Below are 23,724 nucleotides of genomic sequence, written 5' to 3' on the forward strand. Positions count from 1 at the left end.
TCCAGATATATACCTTCCATCTGAGGCGAGGTGTGAAGATAAAGGAATTATTGCTTTAAGGTGAGAAGTATGTTTTTTACTCTCCAACACACCTTGCATTTATTTAAAGGTTTTCAGTATATCTGCTACGAAAAGCTAGTTGGGGAGAGCTTTATACAACAGACTATTAAAACCAAATACAAAAAGATTTAATTAGCTAATAGCTACGGCTAATACACCTTTACAATAATTCGGAAAAAATAACACTCCATCGCAGCTTATTTTGCAATCAGAGAAGGTAAACATTACACTTTTATAAGAGTTTGTTAAGGAGAAAACACGTGATTTCGTGATAACTTTTCTTGCCACGTTTTGTTTTTAATGAAAAGTACACATAAGTTGTATCTTATTATTAACGTTTCCTGAAAATTTGAAAGAAATTGATACGACGGAAGTTAACAAACTGGAGAAAACACGCTTTCGTCTCTAACAAACTCTCATAAAAACACGAGTTTTACCTCCTTTTTTCCGATATTGTAAAACGATGGGGAGCCGTAGGAACGCATGTACAATTGAATTATCGTAAAGGTGTATTGTTTTTGTAATATTAGCTTTGAACAGAATTTTCAGCATTGCGGAGGAATTCTTTCTCAATTAATATTTGTGTTGTTATTAGAAGCAAGAACTTGACATCTGGAAAAGTAAGGTTGGTGATGAAAATAAACAACTCTTCGAATGGCTATTAAGAAACAAAGTTTGTTGAGTAAAAGGTCATGGTAAAATATATTATTTTTAGATCCAATCCATCAGGAGACTGTCTATACAGCTCAGCATCAATGGTATTGGTATAGGTGATAATTCTCTTGTTGATGTTTTGAGAATCTTGACATCCGTAGAACTTTTCTTGCATCCTTCCTTTTATTCCAATCATCCTTGTTTTCAATTTGCTTTTAAAGACCAAAAGGCAAATATTTTTATATCTGAGAAAAGTTTATTCAGATTTTCCCTTTCCCATATTGTTTGTGATATGACTCTTTCTCCTGAGGAGGCAGTTAAAGCAGAAACAATCAACAACTGTACCCCCAAGACATGGTTTCCTTTTCTATCAATACTTGCCTTGTCAACAGTAATAAAGAGAAAAATTAACACATTTTACCCACAATTCGGCTTGTTACAGTTTGTTACAACTTTCTTTACACAGTGTATATTGCCACACCCATCTATTTTACCTGATGAAGATCAGTTAAAAATTTTATTTTGTTATGAAGATATTGTTAAGTCTGGTGTAGACTTCAAGCCAAATCATTACGTTCCCCTTTTTCCAGGTTGCAACTTTCTTAACTGAAAGTTGCATTTTCCTATTTCAGCAAGCAAAAAGCAGTAAAAATTCTAAATTCTTCTTTTAAAGTTCAAGTGAAACTTGAGTTTAGCCCTATGAATAAACAAATATATCTGAACAAATACATGGGTTGAGGTGTGTTTGTATCATATCACATGTAAGTATATTTCATCTTCATTATCGTGATCTTTCCATATTCTTATTGTTTTTGTTATTATTGTGTTTTATTTTGCTGTCCATGGCTGGTGTGATCATTTGATTCACCTAGTCATGCTGATGAAGCCTGATATTGGCAGAAACAGCAAGAGTTTATAAATAATGAAATATATTTACAATTGTCTTACTTTATTGTAGTTAATCCCTGTTAATTTTAGTGCTTTTATCTATCTAAAATAAGATGTGTAAGACGGAGATTTGATTCTTATAAAAGATGTTCTTAGGAGATTTTGTTATAGCTTAGCGTTTCTTTTGGTCAATTTTATTAATAACTAGATAAATCGGAAGACAATTTTCGGCAATTTTTGTAACCGCAAAGCTTAAAATTTAGCCCCCAGCTGCTAAATTCAAGACTCAGTCTTGACTAAGTCTTGAAAAAGTCTGGATCCGCCCCTGCAGAGGAAAAATTTGTTTGAAAAAATGGTAAAAAGTTTGGTTGAAAGGTTGAATTTAAAGGATACACCTAATATATATATTTTATACACCTAACAAAATAATATATTTAAAGGAATACTTTAATTTTCACAGTTTCCAAACAATCTTATAATAACTGTGTCTGTCTGTCTGCCTGTAACAGGCAAAGTGGATGTGTCTAAAAAAGTTAGGTCCTATTAAATGTTTAATTTTTTGACGCTATGACACAACATTAACAACATTAATGTAACGTCAATATCTTAATTTAAATTAATGAAGCGATTACAATGCACTTAAAATTTCAAAGCCAAATAACTTTTAGAAACAAGGTGGTGACGTCAGTCATTTCTCACTACGTGGGTAATTAGGGACACCATGGCAATAAAGTTTTCCAAACCTGGGTACCCAAATCCGTTTCGGAATGGACGGGTTGATGATGTCATCTAAGTATCTTTAAACCCCAATATCTAAGTACAAAAGTACATGATCTTTTACATTTGCTTGCTCAACGTTACAAGATCTATACAATTAAGGCAGCGGGTATACAAATTTCTAAAAAACATTTTTGTATTTTAGCGGGTCTGTGCTGACGTCAGGAAAATTTTTAAACCCTTATATCTCCTTATTTGTTTATTGAAAGCACATGATTCTATACATTTTTCTCATTAGCGTTTCAAGCTCTATACAATAAAGGTTACTAGGTTAAATTGTCTACTGACTTTTTTAATCTTTGATTTTATAGCAGTTTTATTTTATTTAAGGGATAGTCTCTGAGATTGTTTCAAAAAAAATCGTTTCATATCGTTTCATTGTTTAATTAGCATAGCATGTGATACGAATTTGAAATGATTTTAAAGTAATGTTTAATTTTTTGGAATCGTTTTAAATCGTATGGAAATCGTTTCACTATTTTGTAAATCGTTTCATTAAAAACTAAAATTGTTTTATATTCGTTTCAAAATTGTTTCAAGATCGTTTTATTATATTTACTTGAAATCGTTTCACATACCATAATTCGTTTCAAAAGGTGTTTGTTTTACATTCCTTTTACATAAAAGATTTAAAAAAATTATTAATCTAATAATGGTCTCTCAATAAAACCTACGCGTTGTCACGTAAGTAAATTTCTACATTGTGAAAAATCGGGTATATAATAAACATTATTAATCTAATAATGGTCTCTCAATAAAACCTACGCGTTGTCACGTAAGTAAATTTCTACATTGTGAAAAATCGGGTATATAATAAACATTATTTATATATATAGATTTGCTTATTTTTTTAATTCATCTATTTTATTACTAAAGTTTTTTTCAATACGTAGCTCTTTTTTATTTCATAAACTTATTTAAAACGCACTACAGTGTCATCTAGAATGTTTCTTTTTATGTAAATCTAAGTTTTCTTGATGGATTGTCTTACGAATTATCACAGATTGTCTGTAACAGCGACACATGGAATAATATTTCTAACGTTTATAGAATTTTGTTATCTATTTATATCTCAGCAATCACAGTGTGCATGATAGAATGAATTGCAGCAATGAGGAGAAAATAGTTACCTGTGTCTTATTAATTGTATTTTTTAATTTTCTTTTACATTTTTGTGGCCACCTGTTGTTTAAAAGTAGAAAATATAAAAAAGAAAAGAATATTCAAACTTAATTTTAATTTTTTTTACTGATTTTACCAGCATTTATCAATTTAGTCCTGGGCACTAGGTTTTGAAATACATGCCAATAACACCTAAAAATGGTACCTGTCATACTGCTCCATTACCAGAAGCAAATCATTTCAATATGCTTAATGTGATTGCAATATATATAGATTAGAATAACATTCAACAGAAAAGAAAAATTGATCTCCAGAATGGTGTTTTAGAGAAAATAAGAAAATCGTTATTGAGATCATCATCATTCTTGGCTAAACGTCCGTTTTCTATGCTAGCATAGGTTGGACGGGGTATATTAATGACCCTCTTCCAATCTGATCTAGACTGTGTTAGATCTAAACTCAACTTCCTCTGTATCAAGTCTGTCCTGCCAAGTCTTTCTCGGTCTGCCTCTGGGCTTTGCCCCAGAAACTATCAAGTCTCTACACTTTCTTACCCAGTTATCCCCCTCCATTCTTTCCAAGTGCCCCAGCCAATTCAATCTTCTTATCTGGATAACATCTTTAATTCTATGGATAATTAGCCTGTTTCTTAGATCATCTGAACTCTTTCTGTCTCTCAGACTGGCGTTACACATCCACCTGACCATTCTCATATCATTCCTTTCTAAACGGTCAAGATCTTCCTGCTTCACTGCCCATGTCTCACTACCGTACACTCATGTCTCACTACCGTACAACATAACACTTCTTACAAAGGCCTCATACAACCTACCTTTTAACTCAATTAACAAGACGTGTCAACTGCTAGTCAACAAAGGAAGTAACTCTCTGAACTTTTTCCAAGCAGAACCTATCCTGCAAGTACCACTTCTTCCAACACCCCCTTCACTGCCCAACATATCACCTAAGTAACAGAAGTTCTCAACTATCTCTAATGAGCCAGTGTTGTACATCATTGAAGCTGGAAATACTTCATTCTCTATAACCTCACCTTTGCAACACTTGCATACAAACTGAATGTCAGCTCTTAACCTTCCACCAATACTACTGCACTTCTTATGTACCCAATGCTTGCAAGTCTGACAAAAAATTGAGTTACTACCAACCCCTTTCCTGCAAACTCCACAAGGCCACTTTCCAACTACAAGGTCACACTTGGCTGCAATGCTACTAATCATGACTTTAGACTTTGCTTTGTTCACCCTTAGCCCTTTCTCTTCTAGTTCTTTCTTCCACTTCTCAAACTTTGCAACTAATTCTTCCATCGACTCTGCTATGAGAACCAAATCATCTGCATACAATAACTCCCATGGACAACCTGTTCTGAACTCCATCGACAGCGCTTCTAAGACTAGAACAAACAACAAAGGACTAAGTACAGAACCCTGATGTACACCAACATTTACAATAAAATCATCACTAAGTGAATCGTTAATCCTGACACGACTTCTAGCATTGCTAACTAGCCACTCATCCACACCTAATTTTCTCATAGCCCACCAAATAACTTTACGTAGCACTCTATTAAAAGCTTTCTCTAAATCTACAAAGGCAAAATAGAGATTCTTTCTCTTTCCTAAATACTTTTCCTGAAGCTCTCTGAGTAAAAATATTGAATCTGTAGTGCCACACCCTGGAACAAAACCAAATTGCATATAGGTGAATATTTATCATAGCACATCCATATTTCATTCTTAACAGAGAATGCTTCACCCCGATCAGACCTCTGATCATGACGGGCGAGTATAATGCGTGTGAGTCATATTGAAGAAGAACTACTTTGTTCATCTGTTGAGAATGAAATAAGGATGTGCTATGATAAATGTTCACCTATATGTATACACACCATCCGGATAAACTATCTGCGTTCATCACTAACATATTGCCGCACATAGTGTAGTGGGTTCGTCTGCGGCTCCCAGTTCTGGGGACAGCGGATCGAATCCCGCTCACTGCTTGGCAGTATGTTAGTGATGAACAAAGTAGTTCTTCTTCAATATGACCAAATTGCATCTTATCTATATCAATTCTTTCTCTAAGTAACTTATCAATCACGCTTTCAATAACTTTCATTACTTGATCAACCAACTTCAAACCTCTATAGGTACCTCTTTCTAATGCATCACCCTTGCGCTTGAAACAATTCACTATTACACTTGACTGCCACTTACTCAGAATAGCACCATCCTTTAAAATCTGATTAGCAAGACTTGTAATAAGCTCAACTCCAATATATCCAGATGCTTTTACCATCTCTGCAACAATACCTGATACTACTGCAAAGAAAAACAATAAAGCACCTAAGTGAAGTAAGGTCATAAGTATGGAGTTTTTTTAAAATTTTAAATGTGTTTATGTCATTTGTGAAAGGAATACAGCGAGTATCTTTATGTTCCTTTCAGTAGCAATTTTTTGATTTAATAATTTAGGCTTTATATATTTATAATCGTCTTTCGGAGAAATAAGTTAAAAAATAACTAATACAATATAAATTAAAGATAAAAAAGGGACCTTTTTCATCATTTTAGAATGATATACGGCAACTTTAGAGCTTCGCAGGGACGTTTTCTCGTCATTTTAGAATGAAATAAGGCAAATGTAAAGCTTTGCAGGAACATTTTCTCGTCATTTAAGAATGAATTATGGCAACTTTAAAGCTTCACAGGGACGTTTTCTCATCATTTTAGAATGATATACAGCAAGGGACGTTTTCTCGTCATTTTAAATAAAATACGGAAACTGTAAAGCTTTGCAGGGACGTTTTCTCGTCATTTTAGAATGAAATACGGAAACTTTAAAGCCTTATATTTACGTTTTCCTGTTATTTTAGAATGAATACAGCAACTTCTTAAAGAAAAGACAAGTTTATATTTCACAAGTGTAATTGGTTTTTAATTAGGTAATTCATTGTAAAATTTGTTTCAATAACGTCATCCACCTTTAGCATCGTATTACATTTGATAATTGACAATCGTATCAGATTGTTTCAAACCTTTTTTTAAAAATAGTTTCAAAATCGTTTCAGAATAGTTTCAAAATCGTTTCATTTTTCATAATAAATTATAAAATCGTTTCGTAAAAAAATATGATACGATTTATGATACGATACGATTCATGATACGATTATGAAACGATGTAAAAAAATAATGAAACGATTCCCATACGATGAAAATCGTTTCAATTCGTATCAAAAATGAAACGAACTCGGAGACGATCCCTAAATAATTTGTGGACAACTAGTATTGTTGAGGAAGTGCTGTTTTTTAGCTGGAACTTACTTTTCATTATACAGCATTTTTGTAATTCGCCAATGTACTTTTAAAATCTATAAGCTATCAACCGTAATTATTCGCTGTCGGTAATTTAATCTGTTAATTGGCTATATAAAACTAAGGTAATTACAAAGATTGATGTCACACCTGGGACTAATTTCCTGGTCAACCCACCCATTTTGGAACAGACAGGTTGATGACATCGTCAAAATATCTTTAAACCCCATTACCTCTTCAACAGTTTGTCAAAAGTACTGATTCAATCAGCATTTCAAGCTATATATACACAATATAAATTCCAAAAAATTGACGTGTCGTTGCTGTTATTAATTTTTTCCCTATTATTTCTCACGTGACAACGCGTCCGGGAGAATTCTATTTAAAAATTAGGAAAATTTCTTGATGCATGCATATAAAGAAAGACTTAAAATAACCTTGCTTTACTTAGTGTCTACATCTTCTTGCTTGCAGCACAAATTTTATAGCGACCGCTGAAGTGTAAATAGAAAACTTTCTGCGCCAAAGGGGGAAAGGAAGAACGATAAGAATAATATAATTAAAGGAGGGGTCTAATAATAAGAAAGCTGCTGCTAGCTCAATTTAAGTAAATGCCTCCAATGCAAGCTAGTCATTTATTTAACAGCTTTTAAATGCAGGAAGCGTGTGTTTAATCTTTTCTACCACAGATGCTTCCTTCTTACAACCTGTCTTTGATTTGACCGTCATCTTAAACCGATAGCCACAATACTTTCGTTTTTGCATTTATTCCCGCGCTGAAGTCTCTAGACGATTTACACGACGATTTTTTCTGACTACTCTTAGATTCGTGGCGAAACCAAAGTGGAGAACCGCGAATAAGTGCACAAAAAGGCTCCTGAACTAGAAAAATCATTACATTCCTCTTGTAAACATGTAAAATCTTATACTGATTTAGCTTCTCGTCCGCTGACATTTGCAAATTCTTATCGTTGTTAAAATAGTCTAGTGAAGATGAGGCTTTACTCCAATCGGAAATACGGGTTGCAAAACGTACACACTGATGGAGAAAAATGGCCGGGGGTGGTGGTGGCAGTGGAAATGCCAAAAGGTTTTTATTTGACGCCACGCCAGTCCGCTCTCCTCTAAGCCCTAATTCTCGTACAAGGCTAAAAAGAAACAATGTAAGTTTTATTATTTTTCACAAAATAAGTCAAAGTTATGTTTAAAAGTAGGATACAATTTGCTCGAAGTGTTTTGTGTATGAGCATCACTCACCACCACATAGCCAGCTAGCTAGCTACATGACTAATTTTTATATTTGGGCTTTCTAAACGAAAAGCAAATTTGCCAGTATATACAGGACTGTCCTAAGATTGGGCAGGCCAATTTATTTTTGGACACAGTAAAAAATACAAGGGTGCCGATGACTCGCCAAAAACGCCGCAAAAACCACGGGGCTGTCGGACAACTTTAGGCGTTTCAAAAAAAAAACTTGCCCGGAGAAACCTGAACCAATCCAAAACAACATTTTTTTAAACATTTATTACCATGTATATAATTTATATGGCTATATAATGTGGCGCCGTAGATTAGTGGTTATAGCTTTCCTACTCTGTGCGGGAGACCGGGGTTCGATTCCTCTTGACGGCGATTCAACATGGGGGAGTGAATGTTACCATAGCCCCGGGTTAACCCAAACCATGTGAGGATGCACATATATCTATCTATCTATCTATCTATCTATCTATCTATCTATCTATCTATCTATCTATCTATCTATTCTTTTAATGTTGAGCAGTGATAGTGGAAGAGTTTTAAAAAAAAACTGTTCCATAAATAGCTGTAATATAATCTCGCAAATAATAAGTAGTATTTAAAATAATGAATGGGTATGAAAATTTGAACCTGAATGACTTTATTGAAGAGTGAGAATTCACTGACAAGAGGACACTTAAAAAAGATATGGAAGCCTCATAGTAGGCTGGACAAAAGAAAATTTTTATTTGTTTTTTTTTGGGTTATAAATGAATGGAACATTCTACCAGAGAAAGCAGTGTCTTCCACTTCGATAAACATTTTTACAAAGTTTACTCAACCACATTTTGAGACTGTTAGGGTGCTCTATACAAGTCAAAGAAGACTCCTGTCCCAGTTCTAAAACGACCACCCATGTTTGCCTACTAAAGACCATACCAGTAGATCGGGTAAGTTATCCGGTAAGTTATAAGCTGAGAGTTCAATGACAATACTTGCATGCTCAAAAACTTGTTTTTAAAAATGATGCAGCAAGAATTTTTCTTGTGTTGTTTTGAAAGTTATACAGCAAGAATTATTCTTGTGCTGTTTTGAAAATTGTACAGAATATACAGTACAGTCTGAATGTAATCTAACGCTGACGCGAAACCCGCACAAATAGTTACACAGAACAATAGCTTTTGTTTTTTTAAGAAAATAATTGCCTCGCTGATAAACTATGACCCCACGCGATCAATTATTAATCACAATAGGTTGCAAGATCAATTTTAGCAATCTATTTTGTTTAAAAACGAAAAGCAGCGATAGAAATGTTTTTTAGATTGCATTTTAAAAGTTTAAAAACGAAAAGCAGCAATAGAAATGTTTTTTTAGATCGCATTTGAAAACTTTAAAATCGAAAAAGCGGCGATAGAAATGTTTTTTTAGATCGCATTTTAAAACTTTAAAAACGAATAACGGCAATAGAAATGTTTTTTTAGATCGCATTTTTAAAGTGTAAAATCGAAAAAGCGGCAATAGAAATGTTTTTTTTATCGCTGTTTAAAAGTTTAAAGACTAATAGCGGCAATAGAAAGGTTTTTTAATCGCATTTTAAAAGTTTAAAAACGAAAAGCGGCATTTAATAGTTGTGAACAATGCTTCTCGTATGTTTCTTAGATTAAACGCGCTGGAATTTTTTTAAGTAATTAAATCAACAATACATTCTCGCGCAATGTATTATAAAACTTCGCAAAAGATTTTTATTATTTAATTAGTTCACGCTAATACTTAAGGGAATAGCTTATCAATACATTTACACAATGCATCTCGCTATTAGAAAAAATATAATTGCTCCGATATTTCTTCGCGAGCGCATTGTTTTTTAACACGCAAATATAAACTCGCAAAACGCTCAAGGGATTTAATTATAACAAAAGACAAACGACTGCCGTCCTCCACGCAAAGGTGTGATATTAGCGTGTACGCGGCAGATTACATTCAGACTGTACTGTACGTGTATTGTGTTGAAAGTCTTACAGCAGGTTATACTTGCGTGTTTTGAAACTTATACAGCAAGTTATTCTTCTCCTACTTAAAATAATAAAACAAACAATTTTAGTGTTCTTTTAATGTTTTTTGCGCAGTTTTATTGGAAAACCTAAATTTAAGTCCAATTTTTTTTTGGACTATGGTTTTTTAGTTGAGAATATTTAAAGTCTTTCCCAGCGGTAAAATCTTTTTTTTTAAATTCATAACGGAGGAGGGTGTTACGACAAGCATATTTTATCTTGTTTTAATTATTTTTCCTAAATATCGACTGTATTCAGTTTAGATAGCGTAATTTTAAACATATATATTAATCTTAACGAAGGAGGGTGTTAAGACAATAATCTGTCTTGTTTTTCGCTTGTATTATAACTATTTTAGCACAAGTAGCTAATTTTTGTTATAAATCACATAAAAATTTAAAAAATTCTGTTTAACCACGTATAACTATTTTGGTGATTACAAAATTAGCGCATTGTGCATTTTAGTTTTATCGCAACAAATTACCATGAACAAAGAATAAACTTCCAGTGGCCTTAACAACAGTGGTCCTAAGTGAAGTAACATAATTGATTCACCTTGTTGACATTCAACCAAAAAAAAAATAACATCATTGATTATCTTCTATGCTCATTATATTTTCACGAGATATGATGAGAATATGTTTCTTTACTTTTTTTTTCTTTAAAACTTTTTTGCCTTATGTTATTATTTTTTTGTTTTCGTGAAAATTAGGGTCTGTCGGGCCCGTAGAACAACTAATTAAATTGGAGTTGCCTTACCCTAAGGGATCCCGAGGTACTTTTACATGTTGGACTCATCTGAAAGATTTGCATGAGAAATGCTAAATGATATATTTACTTTTTGTTAAAACTTCATGTAACTCCAGATATAGCTTTTTAAACATTTATTTTTCTTGTCGCTCGACCGCCATCTTGGTTATCTTCAACTTTCTTCTTCGTTATCCAGTCTTTTTTAGTGGCACGTGACCCTGTTACATACTATTTCAGTAGCTCTTTAATTATTACTTACAGCATAGCCAGAACATATACCTTCGCGCAGCAAAGTGAAACGAAAGCTCTCTAAGAACAATTATTTTTTTTAAAAAAAATTTAAATAATTTTGCATAAAGTTCTTTAAGAACGATTACTTTTTTAAAAAAATAGAAATATTCTGCATATCTTTTCACATAGCTAAGCAATCGAAGGAAAAATAAAATGTGCATGATTTTTATTTCAAAGGACTGTCTGAGACGCAAATTGTGCATGATTTTTATTTTCAGGGCTTTTATTTGAGACGCAAGTTGTGCATGATTTTTATTTCAAAGGACTTTTATTCGAGATGCAGGTTGTGAAAGTTACTGATTATTCAACATTTCATTGTGTATGGTTTTTATTTCAAACGGATATATTTTGGAAGGCAAATATAAGTAACAAAATATGAATGTGTGACTATAAGCCCAAGGTATGGAAAAAGTTGAAGTGGGAAGGGAGAGGGGGCTGCATCACCCCTTCCCCTCCAGCACGAGTAGGATTAAGGCCAGTTACAACTTTTGTAATTTGAGACGGCACTCAGCATTTGCCAAGGTAATTACTGACATATTTTCAAAACGTACCTTCACGTTGGCAATTACTTGACGTGGTAAAATTGCACATAAAAGTCCCTAGGCCTTGTGCGATTAGATGTGTAAAAAATAGCCGAAGATATAACAACAGAAAAAAGTTCCAGAGCATAGTTCACTTGCCTCCTACGGCAATGCGCGAACAACCAACTCTTAGCAAAAAAACAGTTAGTTTTGCGCTTCAACTGCATCATTAAAAACAGTTTGTCACCAATGTAGTTTGATTAAATCATTGCAGAAATCCTTAAAATAATAAAATGCCGTTTTTTCTGAGTTGAACTTTAATATTTACGCAATTAACTGTTATTATTTTATTTCTTATTTTTCTTTGCTTTTCTCCGGTAAAAATAATATTTTTTATTTAGAAGGTAGCTAAAACATTTCTTTGTGTTTTGTTAAGTTTAAAAATTTAGAAGCTGCTACAGTATTCTAATAAGTGCGAATATAGCCACAACATTTATTTGTTGATGCTAAAAATAGCGAATTATGAGGGTTTCGTTGGACATTAATGTATGATGTGCTTTTAAAAGGTCTAATCATGGAGGTGCAGAAAAGCGTTGATGTTAGGCAGGATACCTGTCTCTCTTTTCTGCTCTCGCGCTTCAATGTCTGTCCTGCTTTTGTAACCCTGCTTATTTTATCGCGCTATCACAAAAGGGAAAAATTGTGAGTTTAGTTTACTAGACTACATTGATGTTTGCGCTACATTGTGGAAGAATATCATGAAAACAAACTTTAATTAGACAGTAATTTCTGGCTCTTTCTGTATCGTGGGATGAATTAAAGTAGTATTCTTTTCTATTGATTTTTTGATATTTTTTAATAAAAAATATCTCCATCTACTGAATAACTTAGGCAACCCCGTCCCCAAGGATTGTTGAGAACAAGGTTGGCAATACTCACTTGAGCATCATACCCCGCCTAGGTCGACATGTTATAGATCAGTAATTTTTATAACCTGTTTGTTGAAATAAATTCTTTTAAATTTGAAATAAAAGAAATCATGCACACACCTGCTGCTAATATCTTATTTTTTTTGTTTTATTGCTTAGAGGCTAGTATATCATGTTGAATAATTTTTTAAAAAAAACAACAAATTATTCCTACAGAGATTGATGTGGAAAGTACGTTAAATTTTTTTAACTTTGTTGCGACAGTATATTAATTGTTTCATTAATAAGTCATTAATAATGGTGAGTGAAAGTCATTAATTTGTGAGCGTTACTGAAATACTACGTAACAGGGTCACGTGCCACTAAAAAAGACTGGATAACGAAGAAGAAGGTTGAAGATAACCAAGATGGCGGTTGAGCGACAAGAAAAATAAATATTCAAAAAACGATATCTTGGGTTACATGAACTTTTACCAAAAAGTGAATATGTCATTGGGAATTTCTTATGAAAATCTTTCAAGTCCAACTTGTAAAGATACCTCGGGAGTGCTGAGATAATAATTAAAATTAATTATTTTAATTTTTAATATTGATGATATTTTGCCAAATACATCACAAAACAAACAAATAAAAAATAAAAAAAACCCGTGCTATCAGGTTAGAAGTAAAATCTCTGTTTTTTATGTATATATATTTAAGCTTTTTTGGCATAAAAATAAACAACGTAATAATTATCACGGATTGTCTGTAACAGCGATGTACAGAACATTCTTTTCTAATGTTGATATAATTTTGTTATCCATTTATATTTCAACAGTCACAGTGTGCATGATAAAATAAATTGCAACAATGGGGAGGAGATAGTTGCGTGTGTCTTATCAATTGTATTTTTTATTTTTTTAATGGTCACCTGTTGCTTGAAGGTAGTGAAGATAAAAGAAAATTATCATCTATATATACATTTAATTTTAACATTTTTCAATATTTTCAACAGGAATAATAATGGAGTCCTGGGCACTAGGTTATGAAATGTATGTCAATAACGCCTAAAAAATGATACCTGCAATACTGCTCTATTACCAGAAGCAAATCATTTGGATATTCTTTTTTTTCCTTCTGATTGCTATAATTTTGTCTTGTCCAAAAGTTTTTTTTTTTTGCATTGCCCATTATCTCTCCATCTATGCTGTCTTCTTAATAAAAGGGAAATCAAAATAATCTGTTTTTTTGTCAGTTTTGAAATGAATTGGCATGCAATATTAAATTTGTGGTATTGTTTTGAAATGAATTTGAATGATTCGCCATTGGTCGAGGCATGGTTAAGTGATTTAAAGTATATCCAGTATATATGCAATTTTTGATTCACACAAAAGTGAACTCAAAAACATCAAAAGTTTAAAATCACATCACACTGCTAGAAGACCTAAATCAGTTTGAATAAAATCATTAACTTTATCCATCCATTTTATTATCAAGAAATTTTGATAATTTTTAATTTGAGTTTGATGGTACACATATAAATAACTGCGTTTTTAATAGAATAGTACAGTGATAGAATAGTGATATCGGTCTTTAATAAAGTAATAATATAAGTTTGTGTAGACATTTTTCTGATGAAAAATAAAGTTTTAGTTCTAAAAATGTTTAAAATTGTATATATGGTTATTCGATTGTTTATGTTCACTTTGTACGTGTTTCAGGCATTAGAATGTCGTATTTGCGAAGATATTTTCACGTTACAAGGGGACAAGGTTCCACGCTTGTTATCATGTGGGCACTCTGTATGCCATGAGTGTTTATCCAAAATTCAAACTCACGATTTGGTGATTCAATGTCCCTTTGATAGGATGCCCACGCAAATGGGAGATTCTGGTAAATATAAATTTAACTGTTTTTTTTTTTAATATTTAGGCATGCTGCCTATTATGTTATGTAAAAATAAATTTCCCGTTATGCAGGTATTTTTTGCTCACAAACATTGTTAGACCAAAGAATTTTTCCAAAAGTTGAAAATTCTGAACTTTCAAGCAGGCACGCTTTTACTTTAGTCAATCAAAGATCAAAAATACTTTTTTTCTAATGAAATAAAACAATAAATGAGCTGCTTTTTTAACAGGTATATGGGGATTGAAAAAGAATTTTGCTCTGTTGGAACTTCTCGAACGAATCAGCCAAAACAAAGAAGAGTCGGGTTTTTCTGAGTTAACTGTCGACGAACAAACAACATTCACAAAATGTGATGAGGACAATCAGCACAAAGCTACACTGTACTGTACGGTGTGTTTGACAAATTTGTGTGAAAAGTGCGCCAAAGAGTCTCACACTGCGAAGACTTTATCACTACACAAACATGTATCCCTGTCAGAAAAACCTAAAATTAATCCGCCATGTTCTCAGCATCCCAGTCATGTGTTGGAGTTCGCATGTTTAGAGGAAACCTGTCGTGAAAACCCTTTGATGTGTTATATTTGTAAAGATTACGGAAAGCATAAAGGACACAAGCATGTTCTTATCGGGTCAGAAGCTGATAACATTAGAAATTCCATTACTAATGCTGTACAACACGTAAAGACATTCTCAGGTGAAGTGTCTGAGTTTGGAAGGAAGTTGGCAGAAATGACAGAAAAGATTGAAGGTGAGAGAAAATTATAGAGAGATGTGAATTTATTACATTTTGGTGTGTTGTATAATGTCAGAAAGATTTTGGGGTGGAAATTTTGGCTAGTATTTTAGTTGGTCAAAAAAATGCATTTTTTTATTTTAGCAAATTGGAAAGTTTATAAAGTTTTGCGGACGTTTACTTTTGCGAATGGCAAAGTTAGAAAAGAAAATTTAACTTTTTACTCAAAGTTTTTCAATATTTTTCTTTCATTATATTGGAATGTTTCATAGGTATTTGTGGAAAAAAAACGCATATTGTTTTTTATAATGAGCCAACGATGAGTTTTTCTAAAAAAAAAATTACAGCGAGACCTCTCTAATACGAAACATCATTGGGACAGGGCAATGTGTCTGCAACATCGAGGTTTATTTCAAATTGAATTACATCTCTTCAAAAACCAGATCTGGGTGTGGTTAGTGTTAAATTGAATGCAAGGTGTGTCTATAGCCTAGTCTGGAATTAAGAAGAGTCTAAAAGACAATACATTGTAAATAAGTTATCTTTTATTCAAAACAAAAAGTATGTAAAAAACACAAGGCTACACAAAAAACTTTGTTGTAAAAAATTTAATGTAAAATAAGTAAAACATATAATCCTGACGAAAATTATTTTATATGACCCAATATTGGTCAGTTCTTAGGTGTAAGGTAAAGGGGAGCCTTAAAATCACGCCTGCTATAGAGTGGTGTTCACTATGAAGAGTTGCTATAGAGAGATTTTTTATAAGACTTTGACTGTCATCCGTTTTCAAGAAAAATGTCCATTGTAGAAATATATGTCTGTTTTAGGAAGGTTTTAGGGTATATATAAAAAACATGTTCACCGATGTTTTCATGGTTTTTGTTAGGTGTTTCAGTCGCAGAAAATAGTAGAAGTAATATTGGTACAGCTGAAAAAGCCAGACTGCGTGTGCATGAGTATTTCACAGACCTGCGGGACACGATTCAGCAACAAGAGGACGAAGCTTTGCATGTGATTAATACATACGTTCGTGAGAAACTCTGTGCTCTAAGACAGCAACAGGAAGACATGAATGTGTTGGTGTCTCAGATCTCCAACGTATGTGTTCAGTGCGATCACGCTCTCCAACGTAGTGATGCCGAGGTAGGTGCGTTAGAAGTGCGTTAAAAATCAGCAACAAGGCAGTAGAAATTTAATGATTTAAAAAAGCAGAGTTCCAGTCTACATCTTCCAAAAAAATTTATTTACATTAAATTTCTATTCTAAAGGGGGATATTGCAGACCAATGGGTGGTTACAGTAGGTATCCGTTAATTCGAACTTTCGTTTTTTCGAGCAATTTTTTTAATCTGAACTTTTGTGCGCCTATAATAAAAAACTAATGAAAAATAAAGATACTTTGTTTTATTACATCATTGACGGTAAAGTTTCTTTCAATTTATCAATAAAATTTACATTTCCAGTATAATTGACTTTACAAACTATTTAAAGTTCTTGTCCATTGCCAAGGTTCACTCTTTTACTGTTACTTCAACTTTGCAGCTGTTGTCGTTGCTTGCACGAAGATGCAATGAGAATGTGTTTTCGAAACGGCCAGTTTTTTCTTATGCTTAATGTTCAACCTGTTCGGTGTGACCCCAACTGCATATAAAAAAAGGAATATATGCAGTTCAACACAGAGCTATGAGAAATTATGTTCAAACTTTTATTTTTCCTTGTACTTTTTATGACATTCACCAATTCGAACAAAACATCTATTTCCTTGCGCGTTTGAATTAACTGATCTGCTGTACTTAAAAGTTGCACAGAATCATTGATATACTTACATGCAAAAAAATGCTTGCTTGAGTAACTTTTGAATATGTTTGCTAGCTAATGGTTGTGATAATTTCAGATATGAAAATATGCTTTATCGTAAAACCAAAAATTCTTGTAATTATGTTAAAAAATACTTATATTACCACTTTTTTGTCTTCCATCTAAAACAGAGAGAAAAAAGGTCACCAGTACAACCAAGATCATTTTTGTATTTATTAAGCTGCCTCTTAACCTACAATTCAAGCACGCGCTCTCTCTTTTTATGCACTAGGATGCCAATGAGAACTTAGCCTTCTGTCGTTTTCTTTACTTAAAAAAGAAAGGTTAGTAAAAATGTTGCTGCAGTTGTTGCAAGACTTTTCTCTGTTGTTTAGGTGATCCAAGCTCGTTCCAACATCGTCACACTGCTGGACACCGTGCAACAACAACAACAAGTGTTCACTGACTTAGCCGTATTGTGCACAGAAGATCCAAACATCCCATTTGCTTTCACTAAAGACAATCGTGTACACATTGGGCCAAAAATGGAAATGAGGGTGGTCGCTTTGGGTTTGGATAACGGAGGCAAAACATCGATCCTTTTTAAGTTGAAACAAAACGAGTTTGTACCGGCCATAACCACGATAGGTTTGTGTTAGCTTGGTTACTTTCTTGAATGAAACATGGTTCGCGAATACTATAGGAACTTGTTGAGTGACGAAAAGTTTCCCCTATAAGTAATTCCACCTGGCGAAAAAAAAATTGTCTTTGCTTCAGTGCTTAAATGACTTTTATCTGTTGTGTTTCCGCCCTTAGCCTTTGTTCGACATTAACGAAACTAGAGTATGCCATGTTGGCAAAGCAGACAACATTCGATTAAACAAACTTTTTTTTTCGATTTTTTTTACATCGATAGTGAAATAAACAGAAATAGAATTTTGGATTTGAATGAAAACTTTCTCGAAAAAAGTGACAAAATCTACTCGAAGTGAAGAATGTTTTCCCTGGACTTTATTCTCTTGTATACATGTTTTTTGTCGTTTCTAAACACGGTCTTTTTGATTCTGATCTTCCAAGTTTGCGTGCCAACTTCACCTAGTAAATTCACTTTTCTGGCGGTTATTAACCAGTTATCTTCCTAGTAAACCGTGGGCTTACTTTAAATAATTTTCTAGGCTTCAACGTGGAGACGATCGAGCATAAGAACGTCAAGTTCACAATATGGGATGTCGGAGGTGTTCAGAAATTGCGACCTTTGTGGAGACACTATTATTTAAAAACGCAAGGTAACTCAATCTTTTAAAACTTGCATCAACGTTTGGTTATTGTTGACGTGAAATACGAAAACATTTAAGAGTTTTAACATCTCGCGAATTTTAACATGGTCACGAAAACTATTGTTTGCACCTGTTTGTGAGTTTGCTGTTAGGCGCCATCGGTTTTATGAAAGAGTAAACCCCCTTTTTAGCTCCATAAAATAGAACCCGATTTTCAAGTTACAGGGCTAGCTTGTTTTTAAAATAATTGTTCGTGTGAATTTGTATTTTAGCGATATTGCGCTCGTAATAAAATTTCTGAATCATAACTAACGTACCTGATCGGTGAAAAAAAGTCGGCAAAAAACGACCAAATTATGCTAAGTGACTAATATTTTTTGCAGATTACCAATTTTTGTTGATTTATGTTTTACCGATTACCATTTTTAAATGTTTTTTGCCATTTTATTGTCTAAATTGTAATGAGAACACGAAAACAGCGTCTCTACGCTGATTTTCATTATCCGAACCACTGAAAATTGAAAATACTTCGATCTGGAAATTAAACTAAATCCAAAGAATTAGTCGGTAAAAGTGTTTTTTTTGCCGGCTTTTTGTAGAATTTTTTTTTACCAATAAGGTTTCCTTACTACAAACGGCATTTGACAACGTCAAAAAAATAAGTTTATTAACAGATCATTACACGATCTAAGGTTATGCTTTACAGTATCAGGTTGTATCGTGTTGGCATTAAAATTTCATACCGGTACGAAATCTCATACCTGTCTTGTTGGACCGGTATGAGATTTGCACCGGTATGAGATTTAAACCGGTATGAGTTTCATTTTGCTCAAAAACATGTAAACACGAAGAAAAAAAACTTCACTATAACCAGGTACGAGTTAACTCGTGCTGGTACGAGGTTAATGATGTAATCACCGCGTATTTAAGATTGCCAGGTTTAACTTTTCGACTTTGTTTGTATGATACGGCTATTTGATTTTATAGCGGTGATCTTTGTGATAGACAGTACGAATGCAGACCGACTTTCTGAAGCTCATGATGAACTATCGAAACTTGTAGCTGAGAAAAGATTGCAAGAAGCGTTAGTGTTAATATATGCAAATAAACAGGTAACTCTCTTCTTCGTCTTTTCGGCTACCGTCTAGATAAAATAGGACGTGACTAAAGTTCGTCACAGTGACTAATGTTTTTTATTGATCCACTTTTTTCACTAATTAACAATTTTAATCAACTTATTTTTACGATCGACATTCGCTGATATTTGCGTGTCATTGTTCTGTGCATTAAGAACCAAACTGCTTTATCCTGCTTCTACACTTAAGTAAATTAATCCGGATTCATCCGGTCTCAAAAATAGGAGTTTAATGGATTGTGTTTACACTAAATCTTTTAAATTTATACGGATTCACAACATAACAACAACGTTATTTGCGACGTTATTTTTTAAGCAATCGATAACGTAAAATTTACTATAATGCTATATTATAAAATGAAAACAGAAAAGTTTCAGAAAAGTGTTTTTTCCGGATTTGTTATGTAAACTGGTTTGTTTAAAACCCTAATAATTGCACGAAAACGTATAAATTTTCTAATGTAAAGACATTTGTTATAATAGGAAGGTAATAATTTTTTTCATCGTGTTTTTGTACACGAGTGTAAGCAAATGAAAAAGGACAAATAATTTCTTTTTTAAATTAATTACATTTTTGCATGAATTCGGAAACTTTTGAACCTGTCTATGTGATACGTGATAAGTGTGTAACGCAGTATTCGAGGTTCGGTTAAAATTGTTCAAAAAAAAATGTATCGTATCCTCTATAAGCTTAGCAAGTATAACCAAATGCTAGCCACTAAAAAGTGACTCTGTTAGCACCATTTAGTCGGCACAAAAGTGACAAAATTTTGTGCAGGTGACTCGTGTGTTCTGTATGTCATCCGTAAATTGAAAATTATAATTGAAAGCCTATCTTTAACGCACAACATTGTGCGAATTCGAATGGGTACAACGTGATGAAGCGTCTTTATTGTATTATATATCATGATTAACCCGGGATATTTAAAGCCTACAACCCGAGCATAATTCGGTGAAAAGAAAGGCGGGAATTCCAAGATCGTTATACCACAGAATTAAGAACACCGTTTTAAGTACATTTGCTCTGAACTTTTCAACTATAATTGTACGCAGCCGGTTTAGGGCTTATAAGGTAAGGTTACGCAGCCGGTTTAGGGCTTATAAGGTTAGGTTATATGGTTAGGTTATAAGGTTAGGTTATAAGGTTAGGTTATAAGGTTAGGTTATATGGTTAGGTTATATGGTTAGGTTATAAGTCTAGCTTATATGGTTAGGTTATATGGTTAGGTTATATGGTTAGGTTATATAGTTAGGTTATATGGTTAGGTTATATGGTTAGGTTATAAGGTTAGGTTATAAGGTTAGGTTATATGGTTAGGTTATATGGTTAGGTTATAAGGTTAGGTTATATGGTTAGGTTATAAGGTTAGGTTATAAGGTTAGGTTATATGGTTAGGTTATAAGTCTAGGTTATATGGTTAGGTTATAAGTCTAGGTTATATGGTTAGGTTATATAGTTAGGTTATATGGTTAGGTTATATAGTTAGGTTATAATGTTAGGTTATAAGGTTAGGTTATATGGTTAGGTTATAAGGTTAGGTTATATGGTTAGGTTATAAGGTTAGGTTATATGGTTAGGTTATATGGTTAGGTTATAAGTCTAGGTTATATGGTTAGGTTATAAGTCTAGGTTATATGGTTAGGTTATATAGTTAGGTTATATGGTTAGGTTATATGGTTAGGTTATAAGGTTAGGTTATAAGGTTAGGTTATATGGTTAGGTTATATGGTTAGGTTATAAGGTTAGGTTATATGGTTAGGTTATAAGGTTAGGTTATAAGGTTAGGTTATATGGTTAGGTTATAAGTCTAGGTTATATGGTTAGGTTATAAGTCTAGGTTATATGGTTAGGTTATATAGTTAGGTTATATGGTTAGGTTATATAGTTAGGTTATATGGTTAGGTTATATGGTTAGGTTATAAGGTTAGGTTATAAGGTTAGGTTATATGGTTAGGTTATATGGTTAGGTTATATGGTTAGGTTATAAGGTTAGGTTATATGGTTAGGTTATATGGTTAGGTTATATGGTTAGGTTATAAGGTTAGGTTATATGGTTAGGTTATAAGGTTAGGTTATAAGGTTAGGTTATAAGGTTAGGTTATATGGTTAGGTTATATGGTTAGGTTATAAGGTTAGGTTATAAGGTTAGGTTATAAGGTTAGGTTATATGGTTAGGTTATATGGTTAGATCCAAAATCTTAATAATAACCTTAGCTGAAGTTAGCTGAAGTTAAATTTTTTTCAAACCTTTTCGACCCATAGTAATTGTTGCACAGTGCGAACATTGTGGAAAGTGCAGCGTATATTCGACTTTTTTTTATCAACACCTCGGCCAAAGAAAAATTTTTGCTGCTTAACTGACCGGTTGCATAGCACTGGCAGAAATAAAATCCACAAATGTTTTATATCCAGAAATGTGAGGACTCTATTGTACGATGTACTATTTTAATTATTATTATTTTAATCATTATGTTATCGTGTAGGACCTCCCTAATGCTATATCTGTAGACGAACTTCGCGACAGAATTGGTATCCACAGAATCTGCTCTGGAAGAACGTGGACGATGATTGGTTGCAGTGCGCACACCGGCGATGGGCTGCAAGAAGGTTTAGATTGGATGGCGAGACAATTTTTGTCGGAGTTTGAACCATAAAGACAACAACAACAACAACAACAGGATGTTTAGTTTTAAAATACCCGTAAAGGTATGCCAGCAATATTGGTCGTAAACGAAGAAAAACGAAAGTAAAGCTTTAACCTCTGGGAGAAACAAGATGTCGAGGAGGCGAGATAGTTATGTAGCGAGATAGTTATGTAGTCGAGGTTGTGTTACGGTTTACGTAAAAGTTATCAATGATTCACGTGTATTGCTACTTATACTAAAGTTTAAAACTGTTTTTTTTTTTCTGTAAATTTTATTGTATTGGTATTCAAATTTATTTGTAAATAACTAAGGTTTTCAAATAATTTAAAATTTAGTATACACTTTCGTGTCGTTTTCCTCTTTGAGATCTCCGGCTATTCTCGAATTATGTGCCAGCTTTGTTTGAATAGAGTTTCTGGTACAGAAAATCCATTCTTGTGGAAACAACCTCTCTTGTTTTGCTTGCGCTGTGCAACATATGTTTTCAATAAAGTCGTAACATTGACTGTTGGATTGACTGTGTTGCCTCAAAAAGAGATTATTGGAAACTATAGCTTAAAGCTACGAGGAACCACAAAAAATCGGCCATACATAATTTGTGGTGACAGGTTGGAAAAAAATACCGTTTTCACTTATTTTCCCCCGCGCCTCTACTATTTTTCTGTAAAACTTGCCTTTTTGGTATAGGTTCTGATTATACCGCATGCAGGATTGTTGTATTTCTATCGAATCTGTACCTTATCTACGTACTCCAATATTTTCATATAATTTTGTGTCTTTTTGTAAAAAACTTTCGTTGAAAATAATACCCACCCAATTTCAATATTCGAAAAACTAATCCCGCCTCTAATATTTCCGTATCCCTAGTAAAACTGCCTAAATTTTAAGGCTGAAACGCTAATCCGGCAGCAGGAATAATAGAGTAAATGCGTAGGTGAATCTTTATCATGACACATCCGTATTTTTCATTCTTTCCGATCATGACGGGCGAGTAGAATCGGTGTAAGTCATCATATTGAAGAAGAACTACTTTGCTCATCACTAACATACTGCGCGGCAGCGAGTGGAATTCGATCCGCGGTCCCCAGAATTGGGAGACGCAAACGAGACGCGATCTCAAAACAAGACAGCGGTTTCGATATCGAAAAGACCTGGAATCAAAAGTTAAAAAGCCTAGAGGTTGTACAATTTTTCCCCTCTTGATACTGCCTCCACACAACCTTGTCCCTAGGACTTTTTTTCTCTTTCAGACAATCATGAAAGGCGAGATTTGTGGAAAGAGAAAAATAGCCCTTGGGGTGAAGTTGAACTCCACGCCATAAAAATTTCCCTTTTCTTGTTTTTGCAATTTATGCAAACTTCTGATTTTTAGTTCTGATTCTTAGCTTACTTTAACAAATTAAGACGCCATTTTAACCTTCCCGGCTTATTGACGTCAAATATTAATGACGTCAAATTTATCCCATGAAGTTAAATACGAGTGACACAGAATGTAAACTTCAGTCTACACAAATCTTGCATTAGTGCTAGACACACCTGTTAGCGGTGAGTTGCTAATAATGGAGAGTTTAAACGTTCGTGTATTGTTGATGAAGCAAGGATGGAAAGCTCAACAAACAAAAGAGTGTATCCTGCTGAA

The 23,724-nt window shown here is 33.4% G+C and overlaps 1 protein-coding gene across 1 annotated transcript; it reads left to right on the forward strand.

Annotated features, from left to right (window-relative positions):
- The first annotated feature begins 7,847 nt into the window (after positions 1–7,847).
- LOC130629688 (E3 ubiquitin-protein ligase TRIM23-like) lies at positions 7,848–22,424 on the forward strand. The gene is made up of 8 exons (XM_057442996.1): positions 7,848–7,993; positions 14,309–14,480; positions 14,725–15,243; positions 16,118–16,374; positions 17,423–17,675; positions 18,203–18,313; positions 19,292–19,416; positions 21,924–22,424. Exons 1-8 carry the CDS (start codon positions 7,883–7,885, stop codon positions 22,092–22,094), a joined length of 1,719 nt encoding a protein of 572 aa, XP_057298979.1. The 5' UTR covers positions 7,848–7,882; the 3' UTR covers positions 22,095–22,424.
- Positions 22,425–23,724: the final 1,300 nt, after the last annotated feature.

The sequence above is a fragment of the Hydractinia symbiolongicarpus genome, chromosome 2 (assembly GCF_029227915.1).
Source record: "Hydractinia symbiolongicarpus strain clone_291-10 chromosome 2, HSymV2.1, whole genome shotgun sequence".
Classification (NCBI taxonomy): domain Eukaryota; kingdom Metazoa; phylum Cnidaria; class Hydrozoa; order Anthoathecata; family Hydractiniidae; genus Hydractinia; species Hydractinia symbiolongicarpus.